The sequence below is a fragment of the Budorcas taxicolor genome, chromosome 13 (genome assembly GCF_023091745.1).
Source record: "Budorcas taxicolor isolate Tak-1 chromosome 13, Takin1.1, whole genome shotgun sequence".
Taxonomy (NCBI): domain Eukaryota; kingdom Metazoa; phylum Chordata; class Mammalia; order Artiodactyla; family Bovidae; genus Budorcas; species Budorcas taxicolor.
The window spans coordinates 46,067,951-46,085,210 of record NC_068922.1 but is presented as its reverse complement, the minus strand read 5'-3'; the positions used below and the strand labels follow the sequence as shown (position 1 = coordinate 46,085,210).

The 17,260-nt window shown below is 49.3% G+C and overlaps 1 protein-coding gene across 1 annotated transcript; it reads left to right on the top strand.

Moving 5' to 3' along the window:
• The first annotated feature begins 1,622 nt into the window (after positions 1 to 1,622).
• Positions 1,623 to 15,571, top strand: GTPBP4 (GTP binding protein 4). The gene is made up of 17 exons (XM_052650621.1): positions 1,623 to 1,741; positions 2,566 to 2,736; positions 3,999 to 4,102; positions 4,183 to 4,319; positions 5,400 to 5,500; positions 5,703 to 5,795; positions 6,348 to 6,539; positions 6,614 to 6,679; positions 7,583 to 7,672; positions 8,100 to 8,210; positions 9,468 to 9,545; positions 9,803 to 9,854; positions 10,268 to 10,368; positions 11,610 to 11,807; positions 12,695 to 12,760; positions 13,877 to 14,020; positions 14,889 to 15,571. The coding sequence occupies exons 1-17, from the start codon at positions 1,694 to 1,696 to the stop codon at positions 15,039 to 15,041; spliced, it is 1,905 nt and encodes a 634-aa protein (XP_052506581.1). The 5' UTR covers positions 1,623 to 1,693; the 3' UTR covers positions 15,042 to 15,571.
• Positions 15,572 to 17,260: the final 1,689 nt, after the last annotated feature.

Below are 17,260 nucleotides of genomic sequence, written 5' to 3'. Positions count from 1 at the left end.
GAAGTCAAGGGGTGTGGAGATGATGCAGGGGCAGAGCAGCTGCTGGTGGACAGCAGGGACGTGGGCGGCCACCCGGCTTCAAGCCCTACTGCTGCCCCTTATCTGTGACAGGCTAGTGGCAGCCTTGCTGGGCCTTGGTTCCCCGCCCACTCACAGCGTTGCTGTAGAGTTGAAATGAGTTCACATGTAGGCAGGTGCTTTGGACAGTGCACCACACCCAGTCACACGTAGGTACAGTTTCCCGAAGGATGTGGTCCTGGGCTCTACAAGGGAGTGGCCACCCCTTAGCAGGTTACGGAGGCCAGTGTCTTAGTGCCCCAGCCTTCTCCACCGGCTGCAGAGGGCAGCCATGGAGCCGACCACAGCCCTCTGCTTTGGGTGGGCTTTTCCTGCCCTGCTCCTCATCTGTGGGGTTTTGTGGGTCTCGGGGGCCATCTCCTTCCTCCTGACCTCATCTCACCAGCAGCCTGTTTTGCACTCACAGCAGGTCAGCCCGGCTCTTGGCTGCCCCTTCTGCTCTTGCAGTGGCAGTTGGAGGGGAGGGACTGCCCCCCTTCACAGGGCCCCGGGGATGGACCCATCTGCAGTCTGATTCTCAGAAAGGCTGTGCTGCAAATCTGGAATTGTGCCCGCAGACAGTGCACAACTGACTGGAAGTGTCTGGTCCATATAGGCATTTGGGGCCACCCTCGGCAGGCAGAGCAAAGGTGGGGGGCAAAGTTCCGGGTGGAGTTCGTTGGGGCAAGGCAGTGGGCAGGTCAGTTAGCCACGGTCAGGGGAGCAGAGATGCTAAGACAACAGCCAGAGTCACCGAGGCGGAGGGATAGATGAAGGGCTCCTGAGGAAAAAGAGGGACAAAAGGCCTGCGGCTGGCCTGGGTTGGGGGACGGCTGGCAGTTCCGGTGGGGCCAAGATGGGGTGGTGGTGTAGGGTCGCCAGCGCGGCCTCGCGGGGGAGGAGAGGTGTCCCTTGCCGCACACGGCTGGGCTTCCACGGCCTTTATTTAATAAGATTCAGCAGGGGACTTCCCTGGGGGTCCGGTGGTTAAGACTGAGCTTTCAGTGCAGGGGCGGATGTTCCATCCCTGGTGGGGAAGCTAAGATCCCACCCGCCTCACCGACCAAAAAATTTAAAAAAAAGGAAGCGCGCTCACCGGGGGAGAAGCAATGTGAGCGCGCAAAGAGCAGACCCGCGCGCCCCCCACCTTCCTCTCACCCAGCCAGAGCCCGCGCCCGCTCCCCCAGACCCCCCGATCTCCGGAAACCCCCAGACTCCCCGAGACCCCTGGAGCCCTCCGAGCCCCTCTGACCCGCCCACCCTCACCCCCCAGGCTCCCAAAGGCCCCCCAGACCCCTGGCTCAGGTCAGCCAGGCCCTGGACCGGCTGCGCAGCACAGATGCCCGGGGAGGCCTCTCAAGACCCTCTCCTTTCCGCGGTGGGAACCGGACCTCAGCGCCGCCTTCCCGGCGCAGTCCTCCCGCCGCGCGCGCCCTCCGCCCTGGCCCTGCGACCCCTCCTCTGGCCCGGCGAGGGCGCTGTGTGACTCCGAGGCGGTGCGCGGGGAGCAGGGAGTGCCGGAACTGACGCACCGCCTACGCACCGCAGGCGGAAGTCTCGTCCTTCTCGGCGGAAGTTATTCCCCGGCTCCTCGGCGGATGTCCGGACGGCTGTCCCCTCGTGGCGAATCGCCGGCATGGCGCACTACAACTTCAAGAAGATCACGGTGGTGCCGTCCGCCAAGGTAAGAGGCCCCAAGGGCCCTTCTGCCTCCGCTTTTCTTGGCTAGGTCGCGGGACGCTGGAGCTCCGGTCTGTAACGGTGGGCTGGAAGGGGCCGCCTTCCCCGCCAGGCCCCTTCTTAGATCACGTTCTCTCCAGATTTGGGCCCCCTGGTTTGGGGTCCTCCCAGAGAGTGGGGGTCCTTCCTCAGAGATTAGGGCCCTCGGGGGTTGGGTTCTGGGGGTCCTTCCTCAGAGATTAGGGCCCTCAGGGGGTTGGGATCTGCCTGGAGGAGAGGGGGAGAGTCAGGAAGCTCTATGAAGTAGGTGGGTCTGCGACGACTGGCGGCAGCGTGCCTCCCAGAGCCGGCGTTGTGCTTCCCAGAGCAGACAGCGTCGCACGCCGATATTCTTGGACGGCTTGCTCTGGACTTCATGCCGGAGTCTTTCATGTCCACCTTACCTTGGGAAATTGAAAACAGCGGGTTTTAGTCTTACCGGTTATTTTGTGTGCTGTCAAAACTGGAGATACACAAACCGAAATAGTAGAACTGTTTATCCTGAAAACATTCTTCTTTCCTGCTTTGTGCTTGATTTTTCTGGATACTTACCTTTCCGATGGTTTTAGGTATATGGAATTTACGATAATGTCAAGAGTGTGGGATATTTGCTGAGTGTTTTCATAAAGGCAAGGAACCGTAAAGATGAACAGAGCTTTACACTGAAGATTTAAGTAGAATAAGTGTTCGTAGTTTAAAATACATTGTTGAACATTAGTCTTTTAAGGTGATTTCAAACAAGTGGGTGAAAGGAGACATTTTTGGTGTAACTGTCTTATTTTATTGCAGGACTTTATTGACCTGACATTATCGAAGACTCAACGAAAGACTCCAACAGTTATCCACAAACATTATCAAATCCATCGCATTAGACATTTTTATATGAGAAAAGTCAAATTTACTCAGCAGAATTACCATGACAGACTCTCACAAATTCTGACAGATTTCCCCAAATTGGATGTAAGTGACTCTGCGGGAGGAAAGTGATTATGTAAATATAAACCTGCAGGCAAGGTTAAACCAGGTGTGTCTACTCAGTTGACTGATAGTGAAGGAAAGAGGAAATAATTGACTTGTCAAAGTTTACTCTGAAAGTTAGTAACAAAACTGGGAGCAGATCAGAGGTTTTTTGATTCCTTAGTATCTTGTTTCCCCAGTGAAACTCCCATCTCTGAAAGCCTCGGGCTTTCTCTGTAATCTCTAGGCTGTGGGGACAGTTGGGATTCTGAAAGCTGTGGACTGAATTCAGAACCCTAAGGTTCTGGTGGCCTATGTGTCCTCTCCTGCTTCTTTCCAAAGCTCCCTTTCCTGTGGCTTCAGATGGGGCCAGTGGCTTGAGGCCCAGCAGTGTGTGTTATCTTGCTGCTGCGATTTATGGTCAGTGTGCTTTTCTTATGAGAGTCAGTCTCATGGGGCGCTGCCTTCTTCATTGAGCCCCCGAAGTTAGGCCCTGCTGCACGGAGCCATCTGCCTGTGTGCTTAGCTGCAGGATGCAGGAGTGGACCCTGCCTGTGGAGCCCCTGAGTGGGACCACGTGGTTGCGAAGTTGCTGAGGTAATGATGGATGTGGGGTCTGCAATACAGCCGGAGAGCCTCAACTGCCCTGAGATAGTCCCTGAAGGTGGGTTAAGGCTGAGAGAAGAGATTGGTTCATGTGACAGAAACTGCTGGTGTAAAATTCTAGGACTTGATGTTAGTGCTTAGTGGCCACTGGCTGGATGAGGGTATAGTTTCTGGGGAAAGTGCAGGTACTTCAGAAAGTACATGAGGATGAAAAATGCAGTAAGGATGAGGTGACAGCACCAGGAAACGCCTGTACAAATAGAAGAGGAGCAAAGAGACGGGGGTTTTAAAACTTTCTTCTTAAGTTTTCGGCAATAACAGCACATTTACAGGTTGATGGGACTGGCTGGATGGATGGGTAAGTATTTCTGGAGCTCTCTTTTCGAGCCCAAGTGGTGGGCTCTGGTGCCCAGATGGAGTTGGGCCTGGCCAGGCCTGCACAGGGCAGGTGGACTTCACTTACCTGCTGACTCTATTTGTTTTCTGTGACTAAATAGTCACTGAGAGAGACCTGGGGAGAAGATTGAGGGGGGAGGGTGGGCGATGAGGAAGAGCAGAAGGTGTGATGTGTTTCCCTAGGAAGTTATGTTCAAGTGTTATCCACACACGGGAGGAGAAGCTGCCAGACCAAGGTGACCATTCTGTTGTTCTTGTTACAGGATATTCATCCATTTTATGCAGATTTGATGAACATTCTCTATGACAAGGATCATTACAAGTTGGCTCTAGGACAAATAAACATTGCCAAAAATTTAGTGGACAAGTAAGGGATTTTCTTACTGTAGCATTTTTGAAGTTACTGTCAAAGGAGAGCAAAATCTTACACATTTTTCTGTTTTTCAGCGTTGCTAAAGATTATGTGCGGCTCATGAAATATGGTGATTCTCTGTACCGCTGCAAGCAACTGAAACGCGCTGCTCTCGGGCGGATGTGTACTATTATCAAAAGACAGAAGCAGAGTTTGGAATATTTGGAACAAGGTACTGGTTATGCATCAGCAACTAACTACTTGTTAGTGCATTCTGTTAAAGTACTTGATTATTGTCAAGAGTTATTTTTATAATGTTTATTTTTGTTTTGTTGTAGAGATCAAAGGAACAAATTATTTTTCCCAGTCTAGCCTGTAAGAAAGTCTAACAGATTAGATGTGATTGAAAAAGCAGCTAGAACTTAATTAATACTTACATGTTAGAGCTGCTGTCTATGGGGTCGCAGAGTCGGACACAACTGAAGCGACTTAGCAGCAGCAGCAGCAGCAGCAGCACTATTAAAAACATTTGTGTCTTTCAAATTTAATAGGCAAGGCATATACATTATAAATGGTGGGGAGATACCAAAATATCTAAAAATAAAGTGACCCGTAGTTTTACCTGTTACTGATATTTTAGTGTAAAACATGTTAGCATCAAACTGCTACTCCAGTTTTGTTACCTGGTAGTTTTATTCAGTAGGCGATTTCTGAATTAATGTAGAACAATTTTTACAGAAACAACTTTGTGCTGTTTTGTATGCGTATATATTTTTACATTTCAATTATTTTTAACTGATTTGATTTTGATCCCCTCCCCCAGCATCTTGCATGTAATTTGCAACAAGATCATAACTCTGAGCTGCTTTGACAGTGCTTCCAGTCATCGGTTACGTCTTTAGGTAGCCTGCCCAGTGGTGCTGCTGCAGCAGTCGAGGTCCCGAGGGTTGCTTGTTAAGAAAGGAGCCCTGTAGGCCAGGAGGTGCTAGAGCACACGCTCGCTCGAATTGCCCTTTCAGACTCTACTCTCTTGCTCAGTCCTCTGGGTTGTGTGGTCTGGGCCCCACCTCAGTCTGCTGGGTGGGAACCCATGCTGTTTGGACCTGGGAGGAGGGTTCTGGGTTCAGCCTGGATGCCCCTGCAGCTGGTCCCTCCATTCATTCATGTTTTCTCGTCCTGTGTGTGATCATTGTTGGAGTGTGGTAACATGGCCACAGGCCTGGAGTGTACAGCTAAGTTGAGCAGATCGTCAGCTTTGAGTTGCTTAAGCTTTTTCATTAAGTTAAGCACATTTACCTTCGCCTTCTCACAGTGCGTCAGCATCTGTCCCGTCTGCCCACCATTGACCCGAACACGAGGACCTTGCTTCTGTGTGGGTACCCCAACGTTGGCAAGTCCAGCTTCATCAACAAGGTTGGTGCAGCCCCGGCGTTGACCGAGGACCTGCTTTTGTAGGCGGAGGGGGCTGCCCGGTCGGTGCTGTCTCCTGTCTTAGCAGTCTAGTCACGTGAGGTGTCATGGGGTCTCTTCTGACCCCCGACAGTCTTCATGCTGTGTGGCTGAGGCATGTTGGTTCTGGGAGGATGTGAAAGTCAGGACCTGTGGTTTGTTCTAGGTAACGAGAGCGGATGTGGACGTCCAGCCCTATGCCTTCACCACCAAGTCTCTGTTTGTGGGGCACATGGATTACAAGTACCTGCGCTGGCAGGTGAGTGCTGGCCTGGCTCATTCCTGGCGTCCGGCTCTGGGCTTCCCACCGATGAGGGTCTGCCCATGTCCTGGGAGCCTGGGGAGCAGGTCCTGGGTTCCCAGGAGCACCCCCCACCCCCTATGGACAGGTTCCAGGGCAGCATGGGGGCCTCTGTCTATCCTCGGGTGAACTTGGGACACAGCAGCTCCCGGTGTGGCATCTGTGCTTTGCTTACGGCAGGACTTCTGATTGATGCATCCTCAGAAACCCAGAATGGGTGGTGCAGCCTCTGTCCACAGTTGAATGTGATATTATAAACAGTGGTGGTGTTCTGAGCACTTGGGGGCGTGCTGGTTAATCCAGGGCTCATAGAAAGAGCAGTCCTCTTTCCATCCAGCCCTCAGCATCGCTGGTGAGCTCGTTCCTCAGTGAGGGCCCCTCCCCTGGTCTTCACTTGTCCTTTCCCACTGCTTTGTTCGTTCACCGTGGTCAGTGGGGAGCTCCATCAGGGCTGGTCTAGGTCTGTGGGCACCCTTGGCCTGTGTGCTGGGCTGACTTGTCTGGCCACAGGTGGTGGACACCCCTGGGATCCTGGACCACCCTCTGGAGGACCGCAACACCATCGAGATGCAGGCCATCACGGCTCTGGCCCACCTGCGAGCCGCGGTGCTGTACGTGATGGATCTGTCAGAGCAGTGCGGCCATGGGCTCGCGGAGCAGCTGGAACTCTTCCGGAACCTCAGGCCACTCTTTGTCAACAAGGTGGGTGTGGGCCTGTGTGGTCTCGTGAGTAAGGGTGAGGGTGATGATTTCATTAGTTTTCTTCCTCGCTGCAGCCCCTTATCGTCATAGCAAACAAATGTGATGTGAAGAGGATCTCTGAGCTTTCTGAGGACAATCAGGTAAGTCACCTCGATGTTTTCAAAATTTCCTGCTGATTCTGAACCTCGTCTCCCACAGCCAGAGTTGAGAAGGAATGTTAGTGACGCTAGTTCACAGGGTAAACTGTTTTATGGTTGAGATTATGTCCTTAGTGACTGAGTCGCTGTAACCTCACGGATGCCCATCAGTGGCAGAGAGACCATGAGGTTTTCTGTGGCCTCTCTCAGAGGTCGTGGGGCTGGCAGTGCCTGTGGTCAGAGCGGCAGCCCCAGGAGCTGCTTGTTGGGAAGGGCTGTCAGGTGGGCACCTGGGCAGGTGGCATGGGTGCAGGTGGCACGCTGGTCATGCTGTGATTGGTGTTTCCAGGGAGGAGGGGCCTAGGAGGGAAGCGGTGCTCCATGCTGAGCAGCCTGAAGTCCTGAGCTGGGCACTTGTTTCTGGACTGGGGGCGTGTGGTCAGGCCGGCAGCGAGGTGTCAGGTAGCCTTGGTGGAGGCGCAGGTGGCGTCCCTCTTAGAGTCTTAGTGGTCGTACCTGTTGCTGAGGTGTTTTCTCAGGAATTATCTTAGGCTGAGGAAGCCAGGTATTTATAAAGAACAACATTGAGAGCGTTGTGAAGATATATGTTGATTTTTGCCAAGGTTCTCTTCAGGAGGGTCGGCCTCACAGAATGTTCCTGAGTGCCTCAGGTTTGCTTGCTGCACTCTGGTTTGATTCTCCCCATGATGTGCCTTGTCTTAATCACAGCAGGATTTAGGGACAAGTAAATAACAGTTTTGAGGAGATGTTCTTCAGAAGAATTAGAAACCACTGAGGTGTTTGTTGTGATTAGCATCTGTAGCACCTGTTTGAGGAGGACGGTTTGTGGATGGGAACTGAGAATAAATGCCGCAGCTCATGTTTACTCATCCGTTGTGTTCCCAGAAAATATTTCTAGACCTGCAGGCAGAAGGCTTTCCTGTGGTGGAGACCAGCACACTGACGGAGGAAGGGGTTATCAGAGTGAAGACAGAGGTCAGTGCTCCCCGTAAGCAGGCCTGTCCCGAGCGCCAGCAGCCCTGCTGAGAGATGCATCTGGGTTCCCTGCCCCCTCTGCACCCCCTCCTCCTGCCCTGTGAGTGTTGGGAGTGGGGGTCACACTCCCACCATGGGTCATCTGCACCGGTCCTGCCCCCTTGGTTCCTGCATTGGGCTAGGCTTGTCCTGACCCATGAAGGGAGACAGCACCCGCTCCCCACTCTAGGAGCACACGGTCTGCCCTGGGCAACTTCCTGAACTTGGGGGTCCTAGTACCCAGCCCGAAGAGGCTGCTCTGAGAGTGAGCCCGGCAGGTTCCAGCCTTGGGCCCATCTGGCATGGGGCTCTGGCTCCTGGGCCCTTTCAGATGTGATGGGACACTGGATGCCCCGTGACCTAGCACCTTGTGTTCTCACCCTCCTAGGCTTGTGACAGGCTTTTGGCTCATCGTGTTGAAACCAAAATGAAGGGAAATAAAGTGAATGAGGTGCTGAACAGATTGCACTTGGCTGTTCCCAGCAGGAGAGATGACAAGGTGAGACCTGCTATGGAGGCCCTGGAGGCAGCGCTTGTGGGGCTGGTGGGGTTTCCTGGGTGCGCTTAGATCAAGGTCACGCCGTGTGTGTGTCAGAATTGGAAAGATGAAAGGAAAGGAGGAGCCAGGTTAAACTGCGGCTCCTGCCACCAGAGGCTGCCTCCTGCAGCTTGTCTCGTTTATCTTTCCAGAAACATTCTGGCATATCAGCTTTTCTCAAATTTTAAATAGGGTGGGATGTACAGGTCTCTTTTTTAAATTGCAAGTGTATCTATAGAATGAAATTTAAGGCATGGTATCAAAAATGTCATTGTTCTCAAAAGTGCACTGGAAGTTTATGCTCCTGACGGTTTGAGAATGCACACTTCCTGTTCTGTCAGTATGATGGACCACAGATGATTCTGTTGTCGTGGTGTGTTTTCTTTTTGTCTGCGTTGCACAGCTTTTGGGATTTCAGTCCCGACCAGGGATTGAACCCGGAACCTGGCAATGAAGGGCGGGAATCCTAACCACTAGGCTGCCAGGGAGTTTTCACATGTTTTGTTGTTGTTGTTGTTAATTATTTTGATGTTTCTCATGTATTCTATCCATTCAGCACTAATTTTTGGTGACCAGTCTAGGAACTAACAATAGGTAAAGATCATTGCCAGTGATGTTTGTTACTGTAAAACTTCACAGAAAGTTGTGCCAGTTTCCAATTTTTTTAAGTACCACACATTTTTTTCTCCAAAGTAAAGTGAAAATTATAAGAAGTGATGTTTCTACATTGTGGTTTTAGGCAGTCGCACTCACTGATTATTCAACTTGATTGTTTCCAGTTACTGAACATTGTGGGGAACTGGGTATTTCATGGTGATTAACATGCCGACTGACTTCTTCACTTCTGTAGGTTGGTTATCTCTTGCTGATTTCTAGTTCTTACATTAGGGGAGTCAGACTCCTGCGTGCTCTATGTATGTGTGCTCAGTCACTTCAGGCGTGTATGACTCTTCAGGAGCCCAGGGACTAGCCTGCCAGGCTCCTCTGTCTGTGGGGGTTCTCCAGGTAAGAATACATGTGTTGCCATGCCCTCCTCCAGGGGATTATGCTGACCCAGAGGTCCAACCCACATCTCTTAAATCTCCTGGATTGCAGGAGGGTTCTTTACTACGAGCGCCACCTGGGAAGCTCTGTACATTCTATAGATGTTTTTTTTCTTTTTGTGTTTTGATTCAGCAAGCATTTCACATGGGTATTTCCAATCATGTTTTTTCACAGGAGAGGCCCCCATTCATCCCTGAAGGTGTGGTGGCACGTAGGAAGAGGATGGAACTCGGGGAGCCGAAGAGGAGGCAGGTAGGTGAGGGAGCCCCAGGCCTGTGCTGGAGTGGGGACGAGGGCACCTGGGAGCATATTCCCCAGGGCTGGGACCCTCTCTGGTGTGGGGGGACAGGGCTGCCAGCGGTGGAAGCAGGTTTCCCACTGGAAGTTGGTGCTGAGCTTCAGGTGGCAAAAGGTTGGAGAGGGGTAATGCCATGGGTCTGGGTGTCACCCAGCAGTTCTGGCCCTGGGGGTCGGAAGTGCTGATGAAAACTGTTGCGTTTTCATTGCAGGAACGGGACCTGGAACTGGAGATGGGAGATGATTATATTCTGGATCTTCAAAGTAAGGACTCAAGTGTGGTAGTTTAAGATGCTAGGTGTGGGAAACGTATGAGAGTACCTTAGTGGGTACAAGTTGTCCAGCATTTTGTTAGTTTAATTTCTTGAAGGTGAGAGGTTGCCAGGATGCTGAGATTTTTTCCTTCCGAAGTAGGTTTCTCTTGTTTTTGGTGAGGGATTATTTTTGTACCTTTCCTAGCGTATAATGCTGGGCCAGGCTGATACCATCGATAGTCTCTTGTCCATGCCTTAGGACTCTTGGTTTTGGGGTACTGACGGGCCCTGGCACATTACCTTGTTTACCTGGCACTGAGCACAGATGCTCTACTGTCTTTGCAGATGTGGGACTTGGTTAAGTGGTGACTCTTTGGGCATCCGGTAGTTGAATATTTTTTTGTTTTGTTTTTTGACCTGTAGAGTACTGGGATATAATGAATTCATCTGAGAAACATGACAAGATCCCTGAGATCTGGGAAGGCCATAACATAGCCGACTATATCGACCCTGACATCATGCAGGTTTGTTCCCTGGTGACACTGTGTGACTTTTACTCCTCTTCAACTTGACCCAGGAGATATGAGCATAACTTCCCACTCCACTTTATCCTTGGCCCTTGTTCCTTATGTGCCCACCGAGAGCCTGGGCTTTGCCACCTGAGCCCCCGTGTTCAGCCCTGTGTCCCTCCACCTGAGGCTGGTGCGTGCTCTTTCCTCCACCAGACCTCCCTCCCTGTCTTCCTCTGCTGGGCTCAGGGTGCCTCCTTCATGAAGGACTCTCACGTGTGGACACCCTAGTCACCTGCCCCAGCAGAGGGTCCACTCATGGGGCAAGGTGACATCTTAGTGATGTTCTATTTCAAATGTATGGTACATTCTATATAGTATTATAGTTCATGCTCTCATCCATGGATGGACATAAGACTGTTCCATGCCACTTCTTTACCTTCTTTAGAAAGAATCACTCCCAACTCCCATCTTTTTTCCATCTTTTGGGTGTCATGGTTCATGTATTAGTATTGAGTGTTTTCAACATGTCTGGGCAGATTCCTAGGAGAATTGCTGGGTTATAAGGAAATTTCATGTCTGTCTGTTTGAGGAACTGCCAGTTCTCTGATGGTGTCCTTGATTTATAGCTCATGTCTTCGTCTCTCCAGTTGTGCCTCTTGCTCTGTCTCTCAGTGTGTAGCAGCCCGCTCCACAATCTGGGCTCTGATGGCCCATGATTGGCTTCACTTTGCCTGTCCCCTTCCAGTCTCCTGCCCTCCTTCTGCCTTATCACACCAGTAGTGAGGGGGGCACCTTTGACTTGGGCTCTTGTTGAGGTTTATTATACGTTTTTGAAGACGTTATTAACCATACAGCTACTGAGCTTGTATTTGGAACAGCTTTGGGATGGATACACAAGCTGTCCTGGTCCAAGGCCAGTTTGGGTTGATATTTATGGTTCTAAGAACAGAGCTTTTGTGTACTGCTAGGAGAGAGGGGAACGTTTTACGTGTTTTAACCTTGGAGTTGGGAGTGATTCTTTCTAAAGAAGGTAAAGAAGTGGCATGAAACAGTCTGCTTCTGTTGGTGTAGTCTTTTTGCTCATCTCTGTGCCTGTTTGTGAGGAGGTGAGCCTTGCCGAGGCCATGTGAGCCTGAACCTGGGCATTTGTATCACCTCAAAAAGTTTAGGAGAAACTTGGTTTTTATAAAGGTTGTTATACTTACGTATGAGTTTTCCATTGTTGACTTTAATTATGACTTAAAAAAAAAAAGAAATTGGAAGAGTTAGAAAAAGAAGAAGAACTAAGAACAGCTGCTGGAGAGTATGACAGTGAATCTGAAAGTGAAGATGAAGAAATGGCGGAGATTCGACAGCTGGCAAAACAGATTAGGGAAAAAAAGAAGCTGAAGATTCTACAGTCCAGAGAGAAGGACACACAGGGGCCCAGGATGCCTCGGACGGCCAAGAAGGCAAGTGTTGTGCTTAAGAGTCAGTGGTTCTTTGTGTGTGGGCGTCTGTATGGCCCTGCCCTTTGGTTGGTGTAAGTTGACTTTTGAGGTTGACTGAGTGTTGACCTTCTATACTGAGTGTTCCACCCTTTCTTAGTGACTTTCACTTTTGGATTCAACTACTTTGTAGCTGTACAAATGAAGATCATGAGTTATAGGTAAATTTGTGGAGGTAAATTCATCAGTTAACACATCTTATTCTTTAATTCTTTATTGGTCAGGACTTAACCTTTTACTTTCTTCAGAAACCAAATGCAGTCTTAACTCAGAGCCAAAGTGGTTTATCTGAGCCCTGTGACTCGTTAGGATGGGGAGGTTCACGCTGAGGCACAAGTGGGTTGGATGGAGCCAGGGTCCTCTGGTCCTCAGGTCTGTCTCCTTGGGCCTTCGCTTTTGTCTGGAGTCACCGTGCCCAGGGAAGGAGGATGGTGTGGCGGGTGGTTGAGTGGGCTGGGTCAGGCTGTCTCCATGGAGCGCACGTGTGTGTTTGACATGCGGCTTCTGTGTGGTGGCGGATGACGTGGACAGCTGTGGCATTGCTGTGTCCCCCCACCGTGGGGGAGGAGCTGTTGGCTTCTTGGGTCTGCATGTGGGAACCCCTGGGGAGCTGAGTGGAATCTGGGGGCCACGTGTACGTTGTCCTGTGTGTAATATGTAATCACCCAGAAAATGTTAATTTTTATGTTATTTAATGAGTTGTCCAAAAACATGGATGTGAGCCCAAGTAAAAGATAGTTTCTAAAATAAGTGTATCTTGGATCATTGTTCTGTACATTTTTCCTTGAGGTTTTTTTTTTTTAAGGTTTCATCAAACTAACTGTTTAAAACAATATTGTTTCCCCTTTCAGGTTCAGCGGAAGGTCTTGGAGGATGAGATGCGCAGTCTTGGTGTTGACATGGACGACAAAGACAACGTGAGTGCAATGGCCAGGGTGGGGGTGGGGGTGGGGGTGGGGCACTGTCCTGGGAACCAGGGCAGGAACAGGTTACGGAGGAGTTGGTGCTTCTGGCTGGGGTTTGTGTTGAGAATTACGTTGTTTTGCAAAGTTCTTATTCTTTAGCTGTGACTTTGATTTTGGTGACCAGTGTCTTCACATCGAGCTTTAATTAGCTTCAGTTTAGACAAAATAAGTGGGAGGTGGTGCTGAGTGCCTTGGTGTGAGAGGAACATAGGCTGGTAAATTGTTCAGACCCCAGAGGTTAGACGGCATTTTGCATACCTTTTTTAGTGTCCCAGTTTTTCTTGATGAATTGAGCCAGAGTAAACATCATTGTATAAAAGAACATCTTGATGTTCTGGATTATTTCTCAAAGCAGTTTCTCAGAAGTGGAATTACTGAAACAAGGAAAACCATTGTGTTAGACTAATCGGATTTTGATGAGCCATGCGTGCTGTTCACATTATGTCTCTTGACTAATGATTATCGGATGCTGGGCTCTTGGCCTGCCTTCCTGTCACATTGCTGTGCAGTCTTATTTCCAGACAGTAACCTGAGGGACACCTTGAACAGGGGCCTGAAGAACTTGTCCTCAGCCCCCGGGTCTTGCTCAACTTCCTGGCTGAGCTTGTAGAAGTGGGGTGAGGAGGGCCACTCTTGACATAAATCGTGCTGCTTAGGAGATTGAACAGGCAGCTCTGAGTAGCACACAGCAGCTGTGTGAGTGAAACCGAATATTTGACCAATAATTAATGGGGACTCTGTGTACTTTATTTTTTTTTATTTTTTTTAAGATTTGTTTGTTTATTTTGACCACACTGTGCTGCATTTGGAATCTTAGTTCCATGACCAGGGACTGAACCTGCATCCCCTATGGGGGAAGGGAGGACTTTTCTCCACTGGCCCACCAGGGCAGGCCCTGACTGTGTATGTTTTAAATGTATTTAGCTTGTTTGATGACGGTTCTACGAGCCCTTCATGTGCCTTCTCCCCCCACTGGATAATTTCATGTTTGTCACTAAGGCCGGGACCCGCAGTGCCAGGACCCCAAGGCACTGGGACTCCGAGGCACTGAAGCCTACTCTGTTTCAGGCCCATTACGCAGTCCAGGCCAGAAGGTCTCGGAGCATCACCAGGAAGAGGAAGCGGGAAGACTCTGTCCTGCCCGCCTCTGTGACCCGCAGTCACAGCTGTTCTCGGCCTCCACGTGATGTCTCTGGTCTCCGGGATGTCAAGGTTAGTCCCTGTAATGAGTAGCTAATGAAACAGTAGCCTCTACAGTTGACCCCTCAGGGGGTCGGGGCAAACATTTGGAGCTGCAGAGATTGTGGGTTGGGTGGTGGAGTGCGCTTTTCTGAGTGCTGCACCCCAAGGGTTGGGCTTGGCCCCTGCACAGCCGGGTGTCCATGGGCCTTTTCTTCATGCGTGTGTGTTCCTTCTCAGGGCGGACAGAGAAGGGTATTGCAGTAGCCTTGCAGCCTGAGCCTTGGTCCCAGCCACTCAGGGCTATGCTAGGAACAGTCCTGCTCAGATCTGGGACATGGGGCCCTCACCCACCACAGGAGAGAGCTGTTTGGGGCAGTCTTTTGGAAAAGACACTTTGGATGTGTACAGTCTCTCTTTTGTGGCAACTACTACTTTTTCTTTTTTTCTTTAAATACAAAAATGGTTAGTTTCAGCATTTTGAAAATTCATATAGATGAGAAAGTCTGTATGTAACTGACAAGCAGTGTGCTTTCAGGGAGCCATTTTGTCCAGTAATCTGGACTTAATACCAGCATTGCCACTTGTCAGTCAGGTATGAGTAGCTCCATGGCCGGATTTCTGTGCCCTCATCTGCTGAGAGGGAAGTAGAACAGAACAGAGTACCTCATCTTGCAGGTCTGAGAGTGTCTGGTCCTCACAGATACGAGACTAGTCTGGTACAGTTTCCATCCTGCAGGTTACTGTGGTGTGTCCACTGGAAAATGGTGTGAGTGATGCTCACCAGGGCTTCTCTTCACAGCACAGACCTGGACTGTTCACATCAAGTGTTAACGGGTAATGGAAATTCGCTTGGAAATTTGGGTTTTCACAACTGATAGGTTTTTCTTTACCTTTATAGATGGTGAAGAAGGCCAAGACGATGATGAAGAATGCTCAGAAGAAGATGAATCGCTTGGGGAAGAAAGGGGAGGCAGACAGACATGTGTTTGACATGAAACCGAAGCACTTGCTCTCAGGAAAGAGGAAAGCTGGTAAAAAGGACAGGAGATAGTGTCCTTTGCCGCTGAAACACTTTGACCTGAGTTTTTCCTGGTTTGGTTTCACAGAGCTGGGAGTCGTGATCTGTAAACTGAACAGAACAGTGAAGTAACTCAAGGACTTGATGCTTTGCTGAAAGCTATGGTTATGCCTTAAATGTAAGGGTTTGGATAATTTTTGTCACTGTATTATATTACAGATATTTTGGGTGGGGAGTGGTTTCTCATTTCTCAAGTTTTGGTTGTTTCAGTCTTGCAGGACAGGAAAGATTTATTGATGTGACTGTGTTGCTTTTGATGAACAAATCTTACTCTTGTGCAAGAGGGAACATTGGTTCAATGCACATGAAGAGTCCCTTTTTTGCAAACACACCTCTATTTGAGGGTGTGGACAGAAGTCTGAACTGGTGAAAGGTTACAGATATCAGCATGCCAGCACTAAAAGGACTAAGTCAGCTCCTAGTCCTTTTGTTCAGTGTACCGTTTGATTTACTTCGACTATTTTTATGCAAGATAAATTTCCAAAATAAAGAAATTTTATTTGGTTGGTTTTATTTTTGTTTCAGTTACAAACCACTGTCAGCGTGGGCAGATGAAAAGGGAAAAAAGCAAATGACAGTTCTTTTTTGTTTCAAAGCAAAAAATACTTTTCTGTGGAGTAGAATGTTGCCTAAGTTGCTGAAGCAATTAAATGTAGGCATCTGCTTCAGTGTCCACTGTGAAGACTGGTTTGAGTGGAAATCATTGTGAGGTTCATGCCCAGTAAAATGAAGGGAATTAGCATGTGAGAATATGACGTGCTTACAACAGCACTTTTCAACCACAAAACTGCCATGGCCACTGCTTTGCGTGCAGTTTCCAAGTCCCCTCTGCTCACCGTTGATGTTTCTGAGTGCACCTTTGTGGGTCCTCCAGTGTTGAGAGGTGTTAATTCAGGGCTTTTTTACCCATAGGTGTGTTTGAAAATTGCATTTTAGGGATCCAAAGTAAAGTAAAAGTTTTGTTTGTGCTGGGAAAGGTTATGTTCAGAGAAACCTGTTGAATGATATCAGGTGGAACGACCAGGGACACCCAGGGTCCCTCTCCTCTGGGATTACATTTTCAGTTCAGTTCAGTCCAGTTTCTCAGTCATGTCCGACTCTTTGCGACCCCATGAACTGCAGCACACCAGGCCTCCATCACCAGCTCCCGGAGTTCACCGAAACCCATGTCCATTGTGTTGGTGATGTCTTCCAACCTTCTCATCCTCTGTCGTCCCCTTCTCCTCCTGCCCTCAGTCTTCCCAGCATCAGGGTCTTTTCAGATGAGTCAGTTCTTCACATCAGGTGGCCAAAGTATTGGAGTTTCAGCTTCAACATCAGTCCTTCCAAAGAACACCCAGGGCTGATCTTCAGAATGGACTGGTTGGATCTCCTTGCAGTCCAAGGGACTCTCAAGAGTCTTCTCCAACACCACAGTTCAAAAGCATCAATTCTTTTGCACTCAGCTTTCTTTATAGTCCAACTCTCACATCCATACACGACCATAGGAAAAACCATAACCTTAACTAGATGGGCCTTTGTTGACAAAGTAATGTCTCAGCTTTTTAATATGCTGTCTAGGTTGGTCATAACTTTCCTTCCAAGGAGTAAGCGTCTTAATTTCATGGCTGCAGTCACCATCTGCAGTGATTTTGGAGCCCAGAAAAATAAAGTTAGCCACTGTTTCCCCATCTATTTGTCATGAAGTGATGGGACTGGATGCCATGATCTGTTTTCTGAATGTTAGAGTTTTAAGTCAACTTTTTCACTTTCCTCTTTCACCTTCCTCAAGAGACTCTTTAGTTCTTCATTTTCTGCCACAAGGGTGGTGTCATCTGCATATCTGAGGTTATTGATAGTTCTCCCAGCAATCTTGAATCCAGCTTGTGCTTCTTCCAGCCCAGCGTTTCTCATGATGGACTCTGCATACAATTTAAATAAGCAGGGTGACAATATACAGCCTTGACGTACTCCTTTTCCTATTTGGAACCAGTCTGTTGTTCCATGTCCCAACTGTTGCTTCCTGACCTACATACAGGTTTCTCAAGAGGCAGGTCAGGTTGTCTGGTTTTCCCATCTCTTTCAGAATTTTCCTCTGGCAGAAACTCTGCTGACTCTTTGGGACTCTTGGAGTTTAAAGGCTGGCCTCTTCCTGTGGCGGGGAAGCCTTGGTGGTAAACCAGTTTGGGTCAGTTTTAGCCCCTGTGGCTCAG